At 35.3% G+C, this 19644-nt stretch overlaps 1 protein-coding gene across 1 annotated transcript in view; it reads left to right on the top strand.

Annotated features, from left to right (window-relative positions):
- The first annotated feature begins 352 nt into the window (after nt 1-352).
- Nucleotides 353-19644, top strand: part of MYO3A (myosin IIIA) — a 213349-nt gene continuing 194057 nt past the window's right edge. Inside the window, exons 1-2 of the mRNA XM_028114133.1 lie at nt 353-520; nt 3381-3515. Of these exons, the coding sequence (XP_027969934.1) occupies nt 353-520; nt 3381-3515 (303 nt within the window). The remainder of the gene's footprint in view (nt 521-3380; nt 3516-19644) is intronic.

Genomic DNA, 19644 nt, shown 5'->3' with positions numbered 1-19644 from the left:
TTTGATTCATTGTATTAATATCTGAGTATAAAGCAATATATCAAAGTGATTTAAATATGTGCCTCTTATTTTAATATGAAAAGAATGAAGAGCAATTAATATGGGACTATATTAAACATAGAAATTAAGCCCTGTTTACAAAGCATTATTGAACTCCTATTAATCTGTTTGCAAAAAGAATTGAAATTAAAATTTTCTATATTTCTGAGTACATTTGGTTACTGCTGTATGTTTTCCATCATATCAGTGAAATGTTAGATAATTTCCCATGAGTTTGTGTGTACCATTTAATATTCCCAATCAAATGTAGCTGAAACTGTACTTTTTCTCTCCAGTGATTTAAACTTGTGAGATGCTTCCATTAACTGGAAAAACAATCATCTTTGATAACTTTCCTGATCCTTCTGATACATGGGAAATCACCGAAACAATTGGCAAAGGAACTTACGGGAAAGTTTTTAAAGTATTGAATAAGAAAAATGGCCAAAGAGCAGCAGTGAAAATTCTGGACCCAATTCATGTATGTCACATTGTTTTTCCTCTTTTCTGCTAATTAACTTCGTTTTTATTTGTACTAAACAGTTAAAAAGTCTGTAGCTAACTTGATTTATTTGTCCCAGTGTCAATTGAAAATGTAAAAAAAAGTCTATTTGTTGTTTTTGTTGTTTATATACTTAACATATACAATAGGGACCAATAAATAATAATTGAACAAATATATAATACAAATAAGTAAATAAATAAATACAGCTCTTAATAGCTCAACAGTTGATTTAATGTTATTTTGGATTTCAAAAAATTGTAAGAACACAGACTCAGGGGTCTAGAAGTAATTCTCAAATGTCATCTTGGCCAGATCTCTTTTTCTTCCTGCATTTATTTAGGCTTCAGGAAGAATGTCTCTTAAACTAACCCAGAAATATTTTATGTTAAATTATATTTCTTTCAGAGATGGGAAATTAATTTTCAGGTTTGCTGAAATGTTTCCAAAGCAAAAATGGTATTCACTTATAATCAGGGTGAGTTTCCTTGTGAAGAATTGAAATTGCATGTGTGGTGCTTATGGCCTCTTTAAGTGATGCCCCAGTAGGGAACCTCTTTTGCTTTTTTTTTGGAATAGCAGCTGTGATAAGGGAACCTTCTAGGCTTTTTTTTTTTTTTTTTGGCGTTGAAGAGCGTAAAGAAGTTGATGAGGTTCTCCCCTCCCCCCCCCTTTTTCTGGGAATGAGAACTGACTGTTTTGGAACATTGTCTGCTCTTGGGAAATACGTGTAGCTCTCTCACAGCACGTGGGTGAACCAGAATGAGCTCAGTGATCACATAATCCCCAAAGTTCTATCGAGAGCAGTTTCTCCAGTTACTTGACTCTTGCACACATAATGGGGTGGGACATGACAGATGTCGTGAAGTGTTTGGGAAGGACGTGGGACTCCTGGTCCTTGTCACAGCTCTTACACTAGCAAACTTGTAGGACTCTGCAAAAGGTCTCCAGGTCTCCATTTGTGCATCTCAGGATTTCTTTTTCTTATGCTTTCTTTTTTGATTGTTTATTTCGACTAAACCCATTATAACTACAGCATTTCATATTATTTTGAGCAGAGGAGAGGGAGAGTGGGGGGGTTTTTATTCAAGTAATATATTAGGTACATTGGAAGGAAAAAAGAGAGAGACAACTATGTGCAGGCTTAACTGATGCTGAATGTTTTCATTGATCCCCTATTGGAAAGTTCTTACCACTTTTAAAAATGATTTTATTTGTTTATTTGAGAGAGAGAGAGAGCACAAAAGGGGATTGAGTGTGGGGGGCGGGGCAGAGGGAGAAGTAGACACCCCACTAGCAGGGAGCCCAACATGGGGCTCCATCCCAGGACCCTGAGATCATGACCTGAGCTGAAGGCAGATGCTTAGCCAATTGAGCCACCCAGGCACCCCAGTTCTTACCATTTAAACTGAAGGCAAATAGACACAAATGAATCTGTACCAAAGTGACTGTACCTCTCTCCTCTGGTCTTTGCAAGTATGGGTTGGGGTTCATGGTGGCAAGAGAAAGGGCTCCAACTGGATCCCGTGTCTGGCTCCATAACCAGCATGTCTCTCCCATTCCTCTACTTCTTAATGGAGAAGGAGAAATGGATTATGGATACATATAGCCATTATTCTTTTATAATTTACTCCTGTTTCATATCCTGTGAACCTTGAAAATCATGTTTTGTTCTATTGCTTTAATGAAATATATCGGTTTCATGACTATGGTGTGAAATTGGTTCTTTTGCTGCCTTTATTCTTGTCACAGTACATGTATGTTTTTCTCAGAATTATTTATTTCCTCTTCATTCATCATGTCACAAGCCAAATAAAAAAGATTTATAACCAAGAGATTATAATCTTAATAAAATAAATTTAAATGCATCCTAAGCATTTTACAGATTTTTTTTTATTAAAAAGTCTTAACTATTTTTTTTTATTAAAAGAGTCTTACTATTATGAATTTTGATATAGTATGTTTCTATCTGAGAAAGGGATAAAATGAATGGGATTAGAAGGGAGGAGGCGGTGGACTTGCAGGCTAGTCCTGCATCTTATACTAACCAGCTCTGTGACCAACCTCTCTGAGCTTTAGCTTCTTTTTCTCAAATTGGATCTCTGGTCTAGAATTCTTTCCAGCTCTGTGATTACATGATTTTGTCATAAAACAACGTGGACACTAAATGTTACCGTAAAAACAGTATTCGAAGGCTTTGTCTTATTATTACTCTGAGTTGTTTCATGTATTGTGGTTTTCTAAAAACATGAGTAAGTAGTTATCTTGTGTTTTTGTTGGGAGATTGGCAGATGTAGTAACCTGTTCTACTTCTGGCGAATGAGCCTTTAGCTAACTAAGGCTGTATGCCATCTTATGTATAACTTTATTTTACTTTTTTGGAAAGATAAGAATTTATTGCTTGTATGACTAGCTTTTGAAAGCTTCTACGTATCCTGTATTTCAAAGGAACAAAATGAACCAGCTAAAAGTTTTTATTTCAAATCAATGGCTTTGCCACTGAAACAAAGTTAACACTGCAAAGAAAGGAATATCCTCTGGAATCCTTCTTCGTGTATGTTTCTTTCTAAGTGCATACAAAAATAGTCTTTTATTTGTCCCTTTTTAACTCAATGAAATTAACATAATTAGAGATGTATTTGATTAGTGGGAAAATACAATCTCTCCCCATACATAATGGCCTGAGAAGTTTCAGTACGTACTATTGAGCACAATAAAAGCCATTATTATAACCTTGCTTTGACAAAATTAAATTCTCTATTTGGTGATCTCTAATATGTCTCTTTGAAATAATTCATGTTTTTCTCATGGTTTTCTTCCTATGACTTTTCGAAACCAGGATATCGATGAAGAGATTGAAGCAGAGTATAACATCTTAAAGACGCTTTCCGACCACCCCAATGTCGTCAGATTCTACGGGATGTACTTTAAGAAGGATAAAATAAATGGAGACAAGCTGTGGTTGGTTCTTGAGGTAAGTGTTTCAACATTATTCTACATGTGGAAATTTACAGTGTAGTCTTGGAATGACTGAATGTTTATGTAACATTGACACCCCATGAAACCCTTCCTTTAGTATGTTCTTGACTGGTCACAGACTCAGCAGAACACTGGGCCCCATTCTGGCCTTGTCCTTTTAAGACACATTAGGAAATTAAAGAAAAGCAATGAAGACTATGAATGACTAAGAGGAAACATCTCCACAGTAAAAGACTCAAGAAACAGGGATTCTTTGCCTTGCAGAAGAGCAAGCTTAAAAGGAACTTCATTATAATATTGATTTATTCATCCGCATTTTGTGACAGAGGCTCTGTGCCAGGTGCTAGGGTATGAGAGAAAATTAATGTAAGTGAGGCTTCATTAGACAAAAATGGTAAGCTGTGATTTTTTTTTTTCCTGTCCTCATTGAATACTAATGTCATAAACTACAGAACCAGGTATTTACATTCATGGGAGAAAACCATATCAGAAATGGTATTGAATACTAAGTAAGTCACCAAAGGGAAGCTGTAGAGTCTCCTGAGAGTAGGTTTGGACAGTTCCCTCTGATGCAGGAATACATATGGGAAGGTGCCCTGTTAAGGTAACTGCCAGTCCTAGAAGAATGTAGTTTTTCTAATTTTTACTGGATATTATTAAAGTGAGGTAATCATTAATTCTGGTAAAATTCAGAATTGTTTTTAATAGTTGCTTTTATCAAACTCAGGACTAGTAAAACCTTCATTGGTTCACTGTAATAACGTATTTATTGTGTTCATTTTGATTTTATTAGCATTTGATTATTGTATTTCTTTCAGAACGTTCTTTTGGTTTTTCTGCAGTGACACACATATAAGTTGTATTGTTTTCATACTTTTTATTTTTTCTGTTACGGTTTTTAAATGATTTTTTAACTGATTTTAAATGGCTGATCATTGTAGAAAATACTTGAAACTATAAAAAGAACCACTCTCAACATTTAACATACTTCCTTCATTTTTTTTTTGTATGTTTAAAATGATTGGCAGTATTTTTTATGAAGTTATTCTATTTTTCACTCAATATAATTTCAGGTAGACTTATCATTTTTATCCTTTGCAAAATAAATACATTCACCTGGTTAACAAAAAGCAAGTAGAACCAAAAGGCTTGTAATACAAAGCAGTAGTAATATGGATCCGGTTATAATACAGAATGGTAGTAATGTCGATCCAGTTATTATACAGGGCAGTAGTAATATGGATCTGGTTATAATACAGAGCAGTAGTAATGTCAATCCAGTTTAGCGGTGCCACCTTCTCCTGAGCAGATCTGTGCTTTTGATGTGTATCTGGAAATGCATGGCTGAGTTTCTCTACGCTTTAATTTTGTAATCTGCGTTCTGAATTTTGGCAAGGTTGCTAATCGTGCTTCTGGAATCCTTCTCCACAGTGGAGTTCTGCCACGTATCAGACTGACCTCTCTGATATCTCTGCTGCTCGCCCAAATGGAACCCACTGTTCCCTGAATCCCTTGGCCTCCCCCTTCCAAGCTCACTTCCCTGTTTTACACACCATGCGATAGTATGTGCCTTCTTCTCATTATCCACTGTACTGATGCCACCAAATCCCGAGTCCCTTTAGTTTTTCTAGGGAATAAAACCTCCAGTCTCTTGCCTGGATGTTTGTGTATGTGAGGAGTGCTTGGACAGCCTCCTGGATGTTGATATTTTGTATGTGGGATAAGACGGTGTCAAGTCTTTTGATGAGAGACTTCCAAAGAGTCCCTTGTTTTCTGCCCCTCCCCTCCCAGCTCCTGGGTTGATGTGCCGGGGTAACTACAGAATAGTCCTCCACCTAGCGCTTTATTTTGTGGCTTCCTCTGCATTACCAAATCAGTCATCCTCATTCCGTCATCTGCTTTCCATATTGAAAACGTTTGTTGGAATCTCTTGTCTACTGCTCTCCCTTTTTCTGTTCTCTTTTTTCTTGTGTTTTATACCTTTTGATTCCCTTACCAGCATTTTAATGGAGATTCATGAGTGAGAGGAAATACATTTATATGCTGAATTGGCCACCTTTAATTGAACCATAGAGCCTTTCAGAATTCTGAAATAGTATTTTCAAGTACCCTTTCAGAATCTGAAACTGGTATTACATTATTTTATAGAAGTTTAAAAGTTTTTTTTTAAATAACCAGTTGTGTTCTTTAAAAATAGGCAGCATATTATGATTTGAGAATTACTTTGTTTTTCTCCATTAAGTTTAAGATTGCTTTATATTTGTAGTTAAATCACTCTTAAAACAAAGCAAAATTTCTATTCATCAAACTTGATTTTAAGTAATAGAATGTACATTATGAACTTAAAACATTTTGCTTTAAATAAATGGAGAATTTTCAAAGTTTACTTCATGTTTGTGTTTGTGTATTTGAGATCTAATGCTGTGCTGACCCTTAAGATCTGTATCTTTATATCCTTTGAAACATTTTCAATAATGTATCTTTAATTTTTTTTCCATATGGGATCATTGGTAGATTAACATTTGAATGGAGATTCAGGTAGGCCTAAATGGTCAAGGGTACAGGTATAGATCTTTGCCCAGAGTTTAAAAAAATTGAATGAGATCTGTCATTGTCTTTTATGCCTATCAAATCTGTATTCTAATTATATTGTCATTTCTCAGTCTTGTCACTTGAAATTAGGTGAGAGTTGGAGACACCTGAAATGTTCTTTTGTGAGAGCAGAAAAGATTGATTAAAAGGGTTTGGAACATCCAGTACAAGTAAAGCAGCTTCCTGATATAATGAATCAGTAGAGACTTAACAGCTTCTTTGAACTTTGTCCTTGTGTTTTATTATCAGATGGAGGAGTTAGAAATATCCCGAAATGGCTTGAGAAAAAAAAAAAAGCTGGTAGTTTATTAAAATGGTATTTTGGAAATCTGATCTATCTGAACTTACAGTGTGGGGGAAAAATAAAGGAAAGCAAGAAGTTGGCAAACTGTACATAAGATAATTGATTTACATATGTAAATTAGACTAATTATATACACACTGAAGTGGCTCGATGTACAATTACCTGATTTATAAACATGAATGGTACAGGTACTGCTGTAGAGCCACTTTCAGGAAAATTGGCTTGTGGCAGCAATACTTTATTCTACAAAATGACTGCTAATTATACCTCTTACTGTAAGAAAGCCCAGATAAATTATTTTGCACGAGGATAGCCAAAGAGTGGCCAGAGAGAGGCTGTGATATTACCCAGAGTCATGCTAATGGTGCTGGGCTCCTGGTGTGAATCTGCTTCGAGAAGGTGTGCCTGGCGGCAGGGTGGGTGAGCGATCAGTGACACCCCTCATTGTCAGCCTGGCATGTGGGGAGGCCATCCCAGCTTGGACATACTCTTGTTCGATGACATTTCACCGTGAAAAATCATTTTATTTATACTTCAATCCAGAATTCAAACCCTAAGAAAAATAAGATTTACTCCACTCTATGGGCCTCTTTTCTCCATTATTTAGTTGTGATTCTTGAATTATTCCTTTCGGTTTGATAGAATTTTTGTCTTTCCTCTGTTTTTCCTTTGTACTTCCCTTTCATTTTGTTTTAAGTTTTTGAGTGTGAATAATATACAGAGCCCTGTTGGGGAATTTTTTCCTTCTCAATTCTGTATGTTCACTTTCAGACGGGCTAATTATTGCCCAGATTTAGGAAAAGAGCACTAGTGCTAATCCTCTGAAATTCCAGTTGCCTATTTGAAGTGAAACTGTCTAGTAACAGAGGGGGTAGAAAGGTTTCTGCTGTGGGAACCGATAGAATGTCTATGGGGATTTTTATTGTCACTTAATATTTTAGGTTTTTCTAATGATGTAGGCATAAAGGGAGAACCTAATACTTTTTTTACTTATGCCCCATTTTAAAATATCATACATATATTCATTTCTACTTATTGTTACCATATTTCTTGACTGACCTGCTTAGTAAAATGTAGATACCTCTTTTGGCTTTGTGCTTCCTTTAATTGCTAGTGTCTGTTCTTGAGGGTCAGTAGCAAGGATGGAGGGGGCCAGGGAGGTGTGAGTTGGTCAGGTTTCTGCCTATGTTTATCACTGTTCCAGGGGACTAAAAACGAAGAGTCAAAATTGAGTTAAATCAGTCTGGTATTTAGCATTTGCTACTGATGAACATGAAGGAAACAGATGTAACGATAATTTTCCCCTTCTTGGTTGGATGAACAGCCACATTTTAAGGATGTAAGGAATCTAGTCTTCTGTCCCAGGGGCTCTTTGCATAGTGTGCCCTCCACCATAATGGAGTCGAAATTCAGAATTGGGACATCTTTCTATTAAGAGACCCCCTTCCCTCATAATCCCATTTTAGCTATAATTTCTCCTTTCATGGTGGTGCTACAGATTGCATTCTGTGATTTAGCTGAATCGGTCCTGATTTGTTCATTCTTCATAGTGACATTGCTTTCTCTCATTGCTTTCCAATCATAGCAGTTTTTAACATTATATCCCTTTCAAGAGATCAAAGGCTAGAAATTACAGGTAGTATTTGAAGCACAAAAATTCAGTAAATTGTTGTAAAGGCACATTTCAGGTAAACGAAGTGGTTTTCATAGATACTAAATACCACTTTGATTCTCATGCATTATTGGCTCTTCTCATTTTATACTTACATCCAGTAAGTAAAGTAAAACCTGGCATGAGGGAAGGAAGCATAGGATGATAGAAAGAACATGAGTCACCGTGAACAAATGGTTTTTAGGTGCTCAGGTAACCCTTTAATGTTACTGTGCTGGAGACAACATGTACCAGACGGGGCCACTGCGGGTTTGTATGTGTGGGGGAGGGGCCAGGGGAAGCAGGGCAGGAGTGGGAAGCTAGGCTGAGTTGCCCTAATAGCACAGCATTGTTCCTTCCTTCCTTTAGCTGTGCAAAATTGCAGTGGAGTAGCCGGCTGACATGATGATTCCTTTCATGTTCTTAGGGCTGGAACAACCCTTCTAGCTCTCCTATAAAAGGCTGTTATTTGGTGTACTTGCAACAGAACAGACAGCAAATTACCTAGAGTCGTTTCATTTTATTTTTTTTATTTAAAGGGCAAGATGGAAAAAGCAATCTAAATGTACTTCTTCCTACTCTTCTAATGCAGGAATTACATAAATAATAAATATGATGCTTGTATGTCTTTTTTCCCTAATAGTACTCCAGTGATTGCAAAAACATCTGCTCTCTGAGTGGGACTAAAATTTATAGTATTATTTCAGGGGGAAGAAAATATGAGGTCACCGGAGATATTTTGCCATTTGGCAAATCGGTATATTTTTACCATCCACATTAAAATATTTCTGCTAAGTTCTTTTCTTTTTTTTTATCTTGTTTCTAACATTACCACTGTTTTAGGGCATTTTTTCCAAGAATTTTGAAACCTTTTAGGGTGAGGGAATTGTTTTATATCCTGATTTATTGGTTACATGATTTATACAAATTACCAAACAACATCAAACTGCATACTTAAATGAGTCAATTATATTATGTGTCAATGATACCTTGAAAAATACTGCTTCTAGCTTACACATTAGAAAAGTAATGTGAAAATTCATGTTAGAAACTACCCATTAGGAAACATCTATTAGGTGATAATGCCATTCTCATTAATATTTTATCAGTATTTTATTGGAATGCAGAATTTGGTACATTATTTTATTGAAATTAATCAGACATCCACACTTTGAAGAGGTACTTTCCAGACCATGTGAACAGATGGCCTTCTGTCATTTTGTGTGTGTGTGTGTGTGTGTGTGTGTGTGTGTGTGTGTAAGTGTACAGAACTTGTTTTTTCCTACAGTCATTTGTTAATTCCATAGATATTCTGTTACTTTGCGCCAGGCCCAAGTTGGAATGATCTATACCTATTAGCGCCCCTTTCTCTTTTGATAGGTTTGGGGCATCCAATAGAGAACCAGAAAAACTCTGTCATCATGGTGCTTATAGTCTAATGTTGGAGAAAGAAAATGTAGAGCTAAGTAAACTAATTAAATAATTATACATTTTTGTTAGTGCTATGAAGAATATAAATGAGATGTTAATAATGAAAGAGAAGACCTTTTATGAAAAGAGAAGTCAAAGAAAGCCTACTTGAGTAGGTAACATTTTAATCTGCCACCTGAGGAAAAAAGGATAGTTTGGGTACTTTTATTTTTTAATATTTTCTCCAATACTCTGATGATAAGAATCACCTTCATCTCAAAGCAAAAACTCTGAGAATGAGCTCTTGGTAACTGTTTTTTATAACAAGTACTAAAGTGATTCTTATCAGAAGAAAGTTCAGAAAACACTGTCAGAGGTTCTCAAATTTCAGTGTACATAAAAGTAATCCTGGACTTCTCCTTCTGGCCATGATAGTAACTTCAACTTCTGCCATTCTGTTTTTATACCACAAATAAATAGAAAACTGAATAAAATATATTTTTATATACAAAACACTTTACAAACATTGGAAAAGATCTTAGGACTTTGACATTGATAAAGGAAATAAATAAGGGAAGCTCTACAATCGCTTCAGCTTTATCCTTGGAGGAAATTTCCAGACCACAGGCACAAGGAGGGCATTCCCATGGAGGTCACCACAATTTTGCTGAACTGAAAAAACTGGAAAAGCAGATGTGGCTGAGATTTGCAGAGAAGAGATGATAAGCAGAAAGAAAGTTTCAGGAATCTGCATAGGGGTATTTGACCAGAAACCAAGCTGGATATATATGGAGCAAGATTTCAAGTAGTTGGGCAAAGAGTCAGGAAAAGAATTGCTGAAAAGTTGTAACCTGAACAACTACCAGAATTTGTGAAGGGTTGAGAGATGCTTGAGTTCTGATCAACCAAAATGGAGAAACTTTGTTGAACACCTGAGGCATTTAGTAAAGCTCCTCGAAAGGTTATGCATTAGAGGAAGGACTATACTAGCCCTAGAATAAGAGCTACCCCAGGCACACCCATAAACAATTCAAAAACAAGGCTTGAAATGTTCACATTGGTCCATAAGTAAGTTAACAGTATGCCAGAACAAAATTCAACATTCATTAATGGAGACAGCAGAATCCAGAAATTCAAATATGAAATTAATAATGTCTAGTATCCAGCAAAAAATTACTAGATATGCAAAGAAGCAGGGAACTGTGATCCATTATCAGAAGAAAAATCAGTCAGACCCAGAAATAATGAAGGTGATGAAATTAGCAGGTAAGAACTTTCAAACAGATACTACAAATATGTTCAAGAATTTCAAGGAAAACCTGAACATAATGTTGAAAGAAATGGAAACTATAGAAAAGAACTGAACATAATTTCTAGAACTGAAAAATGTATCAATAGTGAAAAATATATAATATTGAATTTAACAGCAGATTAGAAGTAAAGTGTGTGGAAATGAAGATCAGTGAATTTGAAGACAGGAAAATAGAAGCTGTCCAGACTAAGCAGAACGAAGAAAAGAAAGGGGGAGATAAAAAGCCCCTGTGACCTATGGGATATTACCTAGTATTCTAACCTACATGTAATTGCAGTCTGAAAATGGATGAGTGTTGGGGGAGGTAATGGCTGAAATCTTCCTGAATTTTGTGAACACAAAAGCTGCAGATATAAGAAGCCCGGAATCTCCCATGTAGGATAAACAAAGAAAACCACGTGAAGCTATGCCATAATCAAGATATCAAACACTCAAAATGAAAAAAATATTTAAAAGCACCTAGACGAAAAAAGACACATTGCATGTAGGAGTCAAAGATGAGTGGTCACTGACAAGCAATGCAATGGAATGATATCGTTAAAGCAATGAAAAACAAAAGTGCTCTCAACAATTCTGTGTACAGTGTAAATGTTATTCATAAATGAAGGCAAAATAGACATTTTCATCAAAGAAAAAGAATTTACCACCAGACGCATACACTACAGAAAATGTCAAAGAAAGTCTTTCAGGCCAAAGGAAAATGATTTCAAATAGAAACTCAGAGGGTTGCCTGCATGACTCAGTTGGCTAAGCATCTGCCTTTGACTCAGGTCATGATCCCGGGGTCCTGGGATCAAGCCCTGCTTCGGTCTCCCTGCTCAGCGGAGAGTCTGCTTCTCCGTCTCCCTCTGCCCCTCCCCCACCCCCCCAATCGTGCTCTCTCTCCATCACTCTCTCTCTCAAATAAATAAATAAAATCTTTAAAAAGACATGGAAACTCAGACCTGCAAAAAGAATAGAAAATTACCATTGGTGGTAAATATAAGGATAAATAAGAAACTTTTTATTTTGTATTTTAAAAAAATATTTTCAATAATATTATTTTAATTATTTTTAAAAGAGAAATCATGACTTAAAGCCACAATTATAGCTATATATTTTGGGGGTTTTAGCATGTAAAACTAAAATGTATGGCAAAAATGGCAAAGAGACAGGAGAGGAAAAATGGAAATACATGGTTTTAAGAGTTTTGCATTACATGTGAAGTGGTGTAATATAACTTTAAGGTAGACTGTGGTAAGTTAAAAATGCATACTGGAAGTAGTAAAGCAACCACTAAAAAAAAAGTAAAATGAGTAAGTATAGCTAATAAGCCAATAGAGGATAAAAATGGAATACTACAAATATTCAAACCAGAGAAAGTGGGGAAAAAAGGAAAAGAAGATTAAAAAAAAAACAAAAAATAGGAAATAAATAGCAAGATGGTAGACTTAGACCTAAACTTATTTATAATTACATTAAATGGAAATAGCCTAAACTCTACATTTCAAAGGCAGAAATGGTCAAATTGGATGAAAAGCAAGACCAAATACAAACACACTTGAAGTGTATAGAGAGAGATAAGAGAGGGATGATAAGTTAAAAGCAAAAAGAAGGTGAAATGTACATGAGCTTTAATATGTACTTAAAAACAAAGCTTTAAAATACGTGAAGCAGAAACTAGTAGAATAGAAAAAAGAAATAGACATATTCACAACGTTAAGATTCTTTTCTTTCTTTTCTTTCTTCTCTTTTCTTTTCTTTTCTTTTCCGAGAGGAAGAGAGAAGAGAGAGAGCACACAGAGGGAGAGGGAGATGAAGAAGCATACTCCACGCCGAGCAGGGAGACTCGTATATTCACAACTTTAAATGGAAAATTCAACAGTCTTTCCCCAGTAATTTAAAGAATAAGTAGAAAATCAGTATGAACATAGAAGACTTTGGTAATCTGGACTATGAAACAAATCTTGACAAATTTAAAAATAGTGAACTCATGACAAGTATATGGCCTGACCGTAAGAGAATTAAATTAAAAATAAAGATACCAGGATAAACTCCCAAATATTTGGAAATTAGACCATATACTTCAAAAGTAACCCTTAGCTCAAAGAGGAAATTTTAAGAAAATAGTTTGAAATGGTAATGGAAATGTGACATATCAAAGTTCTGAGATGCAGTTAGGCAGTGCCTAGACAGACATTTATACTTCCTTTCAGTGCTTATTTTAGAAAAGAAGAAACATTGACTACCAGTTTTGTAAGATTTTTGCCTTAAGATGCTAATAAAATCAAAAGAAATTAAGTCCAATAGAAGCTGAAGAAAATAAATAATGAAGATAATAGTAGGAATCAATTAAATAGAAAATGAACAAAAACAATAGAGAAAATGAAAGCAAAAGCTGGTTCTTTGAAAGTCATTAATAAACTTGATAAATCTCTCTAGATGGATCCAGAAAAAATGATAACATACAAATTGCCAATATTAGGGATCAAATAGGGAAATCACTTTTATTAGCATAATAGTAATGAAATATAATGAACAACTTTATATTTTTTAAAGGTTTTTTTAAATTTATTCATATATTAGAGAGTGTGCAAGCGGGGTTGGGGGGGTGGGGGAGAAGAAAAGAGAGAGAATCTGAAACAGACTCCACCCTGAGCACAGAGCCTGATGCAGGGCTCCACCTCATGACCAGATCATGACCTGAGCTGAAATGAAGAGTCAGATGCTTAACCGACTGAGCCACTGTAGCACCTCATGAACAACTTTATATTAATAAGTTTGGCAACTGATTATCTGATGTTGTTCTTGAAAGACACAAACTATAAAACTGACATGAGAAGTAGAAAACATAAATAGCTTTATATCGATAAAAGAAACTTAATTCATAATTAAAACCCTTCCCATAAAGAGGAATACCAGGCCCGGTTTCTTCACTGGTAAATTCTATCAAATATTTATACCAACTAAGTTCCAGAGAGATAATAGAAATTATTATTCCTGTATAATTCTGTTCCATCTTCCTTGTTTTTACAAGTATTCTTGTTATACATTTCATATAAATAAATGGTACAATAATTTTTATAACTACTATATATAATTTTATGTATTTTGACAAAGTTGAGAAAGGACAGCAAGTATATAATCATAGAATTTTTTATATTAACTTTCTTATTTAACATTTCCAGTTCTCTTCATTTCTTCCTGTGAATTCCAGTTACCATCTGGTGTCATCACATCAATCCAGCTTTGTTCCAGCCACTTCTTTTGTGCTGTTAATGTCAAACATATTACATTTCTATATACTATAGACCCAACAATACAATTATGTCCGTATTGTTTTATAGAATTGCTTTTTAAATCAGTTAAGAAAAAAAGAAATGCATGTATACTGTCTTTTATGATAAAATAAGTACCTTTACTGATGTTCTTTATTTTCTCAGGTGGTTTCAAATAACTGTCGGTGATGACTTGCTTTAATCCTAAAGAACTTTCTTTAGTATTTCTTATAAGTTGGACCTGCTAGCAACAAATTGTCTCAGTTTTGTTTACCTAGCAACATATTAATTTCCTCCTTAATTTTGAAGATAATCTTGCTGGATATAAGACTCTTGGTGGGCAATTTTTTTTTGTTTTTTGTTTTTTGTTTTTGTTTTTATTGAGCACCTTGAATACATCATCCTTCTTCCTTCTGGCCTCAGTAGTTTCTGATGAGAAATCAGCAGTTAATCTTATTAGGGTTCTTTTTCCCATAACAACTCATTTTTTCCTGCTATTTTCAAGATTTTCTTTTTTTATTTTATATGACTATGGATCTGTATTCTACTTGAGTTCATTGAGCTTCTTGGATGTAGAGATTAATATTTTTTATCAAATTTGGGAAGATTCAGCTATTTTTTCTTCCAAGATTTTTTTTCTGCTCCTTCTTCTCTCCTTTCTTCTGGTACACCCATACATTTATCTCAGTATGCATACATTTCCCTGGAACTATTCATTTATCTTCATTCTTTCTTCTCTCGTATTTCATAATCTCTATCAATCTACCTTCAAGTTTGTGGGTTCTTTCTTCTGCCACTTCAAATCCACTGGTGAGCCCCTCTGTTGAATTTTTCATTTACATTACTGTAATATAATTTTCTACTCCAGAATTTTCATTTGGTTCTTTTTTTATGAGTTCCATCTCTTTATTGATATTCTTTATTTGAAGAGACATTACTATCATACCATTCCTCACTTCTTAAAGCATGATTTCCTTTAATCCTCTGAACATATTTATAATTTCTGCTTTGAAGTCTATCTACTAAGTTCATCATCTGGACTCTCTTACAGGTGGTTTCTGTTGCCTGCTCTTTCTCGTGTATACGAGTGACACTTCTGTTTCTTTGCATATCATAATTTTTTTTTGGTTAGAAACTGGACATTCTATCATATATTTAATGTCTTATAGGAATTCTAGATATCGCTAAGGGGGAGCTTATTATTTTGTTTGTTTGTTTGCTAGTTTGTTTAGTAACTTGGCTTATCCCCCATGGTATGAAGCCTCTGATGTTGCTTCTCAGAGGGCGCAGCCTTGGGCATGTGCAGTCACCCTCAGATGGGAGCAGTGTTAACATTGCCTTCCTCCTCTCCTTCCCTGATCTTTCTATTAAGCTTTCTGTCTCTACGGTGAACACTCAGTTACTAGCCAGCTGATTCTTCTATTGTTTTCAACAATGTGCTAGGGCAAAAATTGCTTCCCAGTCTGATCTAATGAATTCAGATCACTGTGCATGGGTTCTTTTTGAGGCGAGTCTTTTGAGATTCTCCTGACCCCAAGAGAGTTATTTTTAGCTGTTTCTTTCCTTGAGTCTCTCTGCTAAGCTAGCTGGTCTGCGGTTACCTTCTTGTTCTCATGGAGTTACCTGCCTCCTTGTAATTACCAAAGCCACCACTGTTTTCAAGAATACCCTTAGGCTCGATCTTCCCCACTCTCTCTCTTCAAATGTCAGGTCCAGCCTTGGAACTCCCTGTTTTTGTGGCCTGCCTCTCTCCCTGGGCAAAATATCTGAGCCACTGTTCTGGAGCTGGCAGCCTGTCTTGGACAGTGGCCCACATCATCCTGTTTTAGAAGCAGCACTGTGGACCAGAGAGGTGGACTCTGGTCCTCTCAAGCCAGCTTTGCAGCACAGACTTGGGTAAGGGGTGAGAAATGCTGTTGGTCTTCCCCTCCCAAAAAAGATACTGTAGACCTTGAATGGGAGCTGGTGGGAGGGGAACCCTATCTTCTTGGTAAGGCTCACCCAGAGTAGAGCTTTTGTCACTTTGCCCTGGTTGGGGGTGAGGACACCAGGGTGGTTCAGTTGCCACAGAATCTTGCTATTCTTACTAAGATTTAGTTATGGTCTCAAATGTTTCTCCATTTGCTATATGTCCTTACAACAATTTCCAAAGACATTAAATGGTTGTTTATTTTTTAATTTTTACCAGTTATGGTCGTTTCATGGGGGAATAGGTCCACAGAGTTCTTCACACCTCCATTCTGGGGAACAAAAAGAATCCTCCTATGAAATCTTTAAGAAAGAAACAGAGTCTTGTTGATTATCTATGAGGGCAACATTATACTGACAAAAGAAAGCGAAGATACTACAAGAAAAGAAAACTATATTCTAACATTCCACATGAACATATATGTAAACATCCTTCATAAAATATTAACAAATTCAGTAACATATATAAAAATGTTAATATATCATGACTGAATGGGATTTGTCCCTGGCATGCAAGTTTACTAAAACATTAAAAAAAAAATCTCTGCATCACAATTCACTGCCTTAACAGAATCAAAGAAAAAAAATCATGAAAAACACATGCCAAAATTCAATACCCCTTTGTGATAAAACACTCTCACCACACTAGGAATAGATGGAAAGTGCATCCACCCAAATTTTTAAAAAGTAAGTAAAAAGCTTGGAGTCTTCACAAAAGCATATATATAAAGTATGTTCAATATCTTTGGTAAAATTTAAATTAAAACCACAATCACCATAGTATGCACCCACTAAAATGACTGAAATTACAGACTAATGAAACCGAATATTGGTGAGATTGTGGGGCACATTGAACTCTTGCATGTTGCTCAGGCACCTTGAAATGGTGCAGCGACTTTGCAAACAGTAAAACGGTGTCTTCTAACGCTACACATAAACTTACCATGTGATCCAAGTTTCACCTGCAGGCATTCACTAAGATTGGTTTCTACAAAAAGATTCAAACATGAATGTTGATGAGCAAAGTAAAAACTAGAACGAGTATTAGAAAATACGAGTTTCTGCTTCTGTGGCTTAAGACCACAGAATATGGTCTTAAGACTATATGGCCTTAGAGCATTCCCAGAATAAATGAGAAACAATTGAAGTCACAAAGACTTGCCCGATGACATATAATTCTTGTTAAAAAGCTGTAGTTATTAATATGGTGGATATTGTTGCAGGAAAAGCCGGATAGATGAATGCAATGAAGAGAGAATCCAGAAACAGATCCATAATGAAAAAAAATTAAAAAATAACAAAAGTCAGAAATGCCAATTATAGAAATTAGTAGTCCTCTTTCAGAAATTTGAGTAAAAATATATGCTCTCCAAACAGTATAGACAGAATGCGTTTAGAAAACTCACAAAGGCTGTCTTTGGAAGTTAGTTGTGATGATCTGTTTATAGAATCTCATCCCTTGTGATTTAGATTGTTTTTAAAAATGTTTGACTATAGCCTGATGAGAGAATTCATTTTTAGTGGTGCTCTGTTATTAGTATAACTCTGGTTTAAGAAAATTATACTTCAATTTTCTTCGATTAAAGAACACTAAGGGCTTCTAATAGCATTGTGTTGCAAAACTATACTTAAGGGTTTTTCAGTCCCCCATTACAAATCCCCATTTTAGTTTATGTTGGCAATTTAAGAATTGCATAGGCTCAATATGACATAATTTATTCATCTGGCTGCAATTATTTTTAAAGGGAAACCTAAGGTCAGTTTCATTTTTAGTGATCTGTTGCCTAATTCAGAAACATCTGCATTTCATCTTATATATTTTAATACTCCATGATCATTTAAAAACAGATACACTTCAATTTAACATTTATTATTTTTACTTTTCTTTATATGAAAGAAAGGCACTTTATGCTAGTTGAGCAAAAGCATATTTCATCTAAGAGCATATTTGAAATTTCGCTAATTCTAAATGAGGGTTTTGAGAATTTATGGTGCTTTTTCATTTCGAGCATCTTTAGGAATAGTTAAACCACAAATTAATTTGGCACCTATAGTCTGTTTCATAATTTCCACGTTTGTTATATTTGCCCTCTTTCCCCACTGGGCTTTCATTTCAACCTAGTTTCTTAAACTTTCATTCAGAAGACTCTTTTCTATCCTAGAAACTAAATCGCTGTTTCTGCTTCAGAAGGCAGCTAGAGAAACAAACGTTGCTATTCTCTGTATGGAACATGTGTAGAAGGCATTGGGCAGGGTCCAAGAAGAGGGAATTGTTCACATCATTCCTCCTGGTCAAGGTCCACACGAAGCCCCACCCGGTAATTTCCCCTAACAGCAGACACAACCGTAGTCAAACAGAGCAACCAGCGTACATTCAATGAGGGGGAGGATTTTCGATTTAAGGATATTTCATCATTAAAAAAAAAAGAAGGTTTCATCATTTGTGATTTTCTCTGTCATTAACCTCTTAAAAAACTAGAATATTTGGAGGCATTTTTTTTTTTCTTCAGCATAAGTAATCAAAAAAAATGAATCAGTGAATAAGTGGATAAAAGCGTCTCAAGCTATGTGAAATGGGAATTTTATGACTTCAGAGGGCAAGCATCTAGATTTACACAGACCCTAAACTTTTGGAGCTATAAATACTAGAAGATAAAAAATTTTAGGTACATATTCTTTACAAAGTAAGTGCACAAAAGAAAAAGGCATTGTCCCCTTTTTCTTTCTTTCCCACCTTAACGCTACTCCCAGATAGAGAATGAGACCTCCTGCTAAAAATGTCACACAGCAGAGTCTCTGTATTTGGGGGAAGTTCTGTCTCTGATTTCATTGTTGCTATCCATCCCTTTGCATTTTTATGTTCTTTTGTTGTTTCTTTTCTTCCTGGTTTCTAAACAGGAGTTATTTTTGGTCTTTGTACTTTAGTCTCTCCTGCCCCATGAGGGTAGAACATTTAGGACCTTGGGAAGGTGAGTCCCAGATGAATATTGAAAACAGACTAGATGCTCCCAAGGAAGGGTGCTGATTGGAGGTCCATGCTAGGCAGAGGTAAGGGACAGTTCTGACCCTTATTCAAGAAGACTTCAGGACTCTCAACTTGATACCTCAATATGGTCATCAATTTGGTGACAATTTGATGGTCATCAAAATGACCATCAATAGCTGTCATAGGGTCGCACATATAATAGGCACCAAATATTTTTAGTTCAAGTGTACTCTCTAACCAGGCACTAATTATTTAATGAAACCCTGGAAAATCAATGATGGTATGCAAATGGTTAAATTGGGCTTGGATTTTTCATGAAACCTAAGTATCAGAAATTAGACATTTTAAAAGCCACAAGTATTTGGATATTTAGTTTAAATAACAGAAAACAAGTTGCACATATATTATTAACAATCACGATATATAGCAAACAGTGCAGTAAAAGGCTTCTGTTATTTCAAGTATACATTATCTGGAAGTAAAATGTGAATATCTGACTTTCATAATTTATTTAATTTATTTTATTCCTTCCATATATTAAACTCAAATAATGTTTTGGAGTTTTATTTTTCTTTTTGATCCATAATATGAGGATTTTTAGTGGGCTTTTATCCTCCCCACTTTGGAAGTTTTCTTTGTTTTCT

The sequence above is a fragment of the Eumetopias jubatus genome, unplaced genomic scaffold (genome assembly GCF_037043125.1).
Source record: "Eumetopias jubatus isolate StellerSeaLion01/CBP00866 unplaced genomic scaffold, mEumJub1_p1.0 scaffold_8, whole genome shotgun sequence".
In the NCBI taxonomy this organism is placed as follows: domain Eukaryota; kingdom Metazoa; phylum Chordata; class Mammalia; order Carnivora; family Otariidae; genus Eumetopias; species Eumetopias jubatus.
Note: the sequence above shows the minus strand (reverse complement) of the source record. Positions and strands in the feature narration are given on the sequence as shown.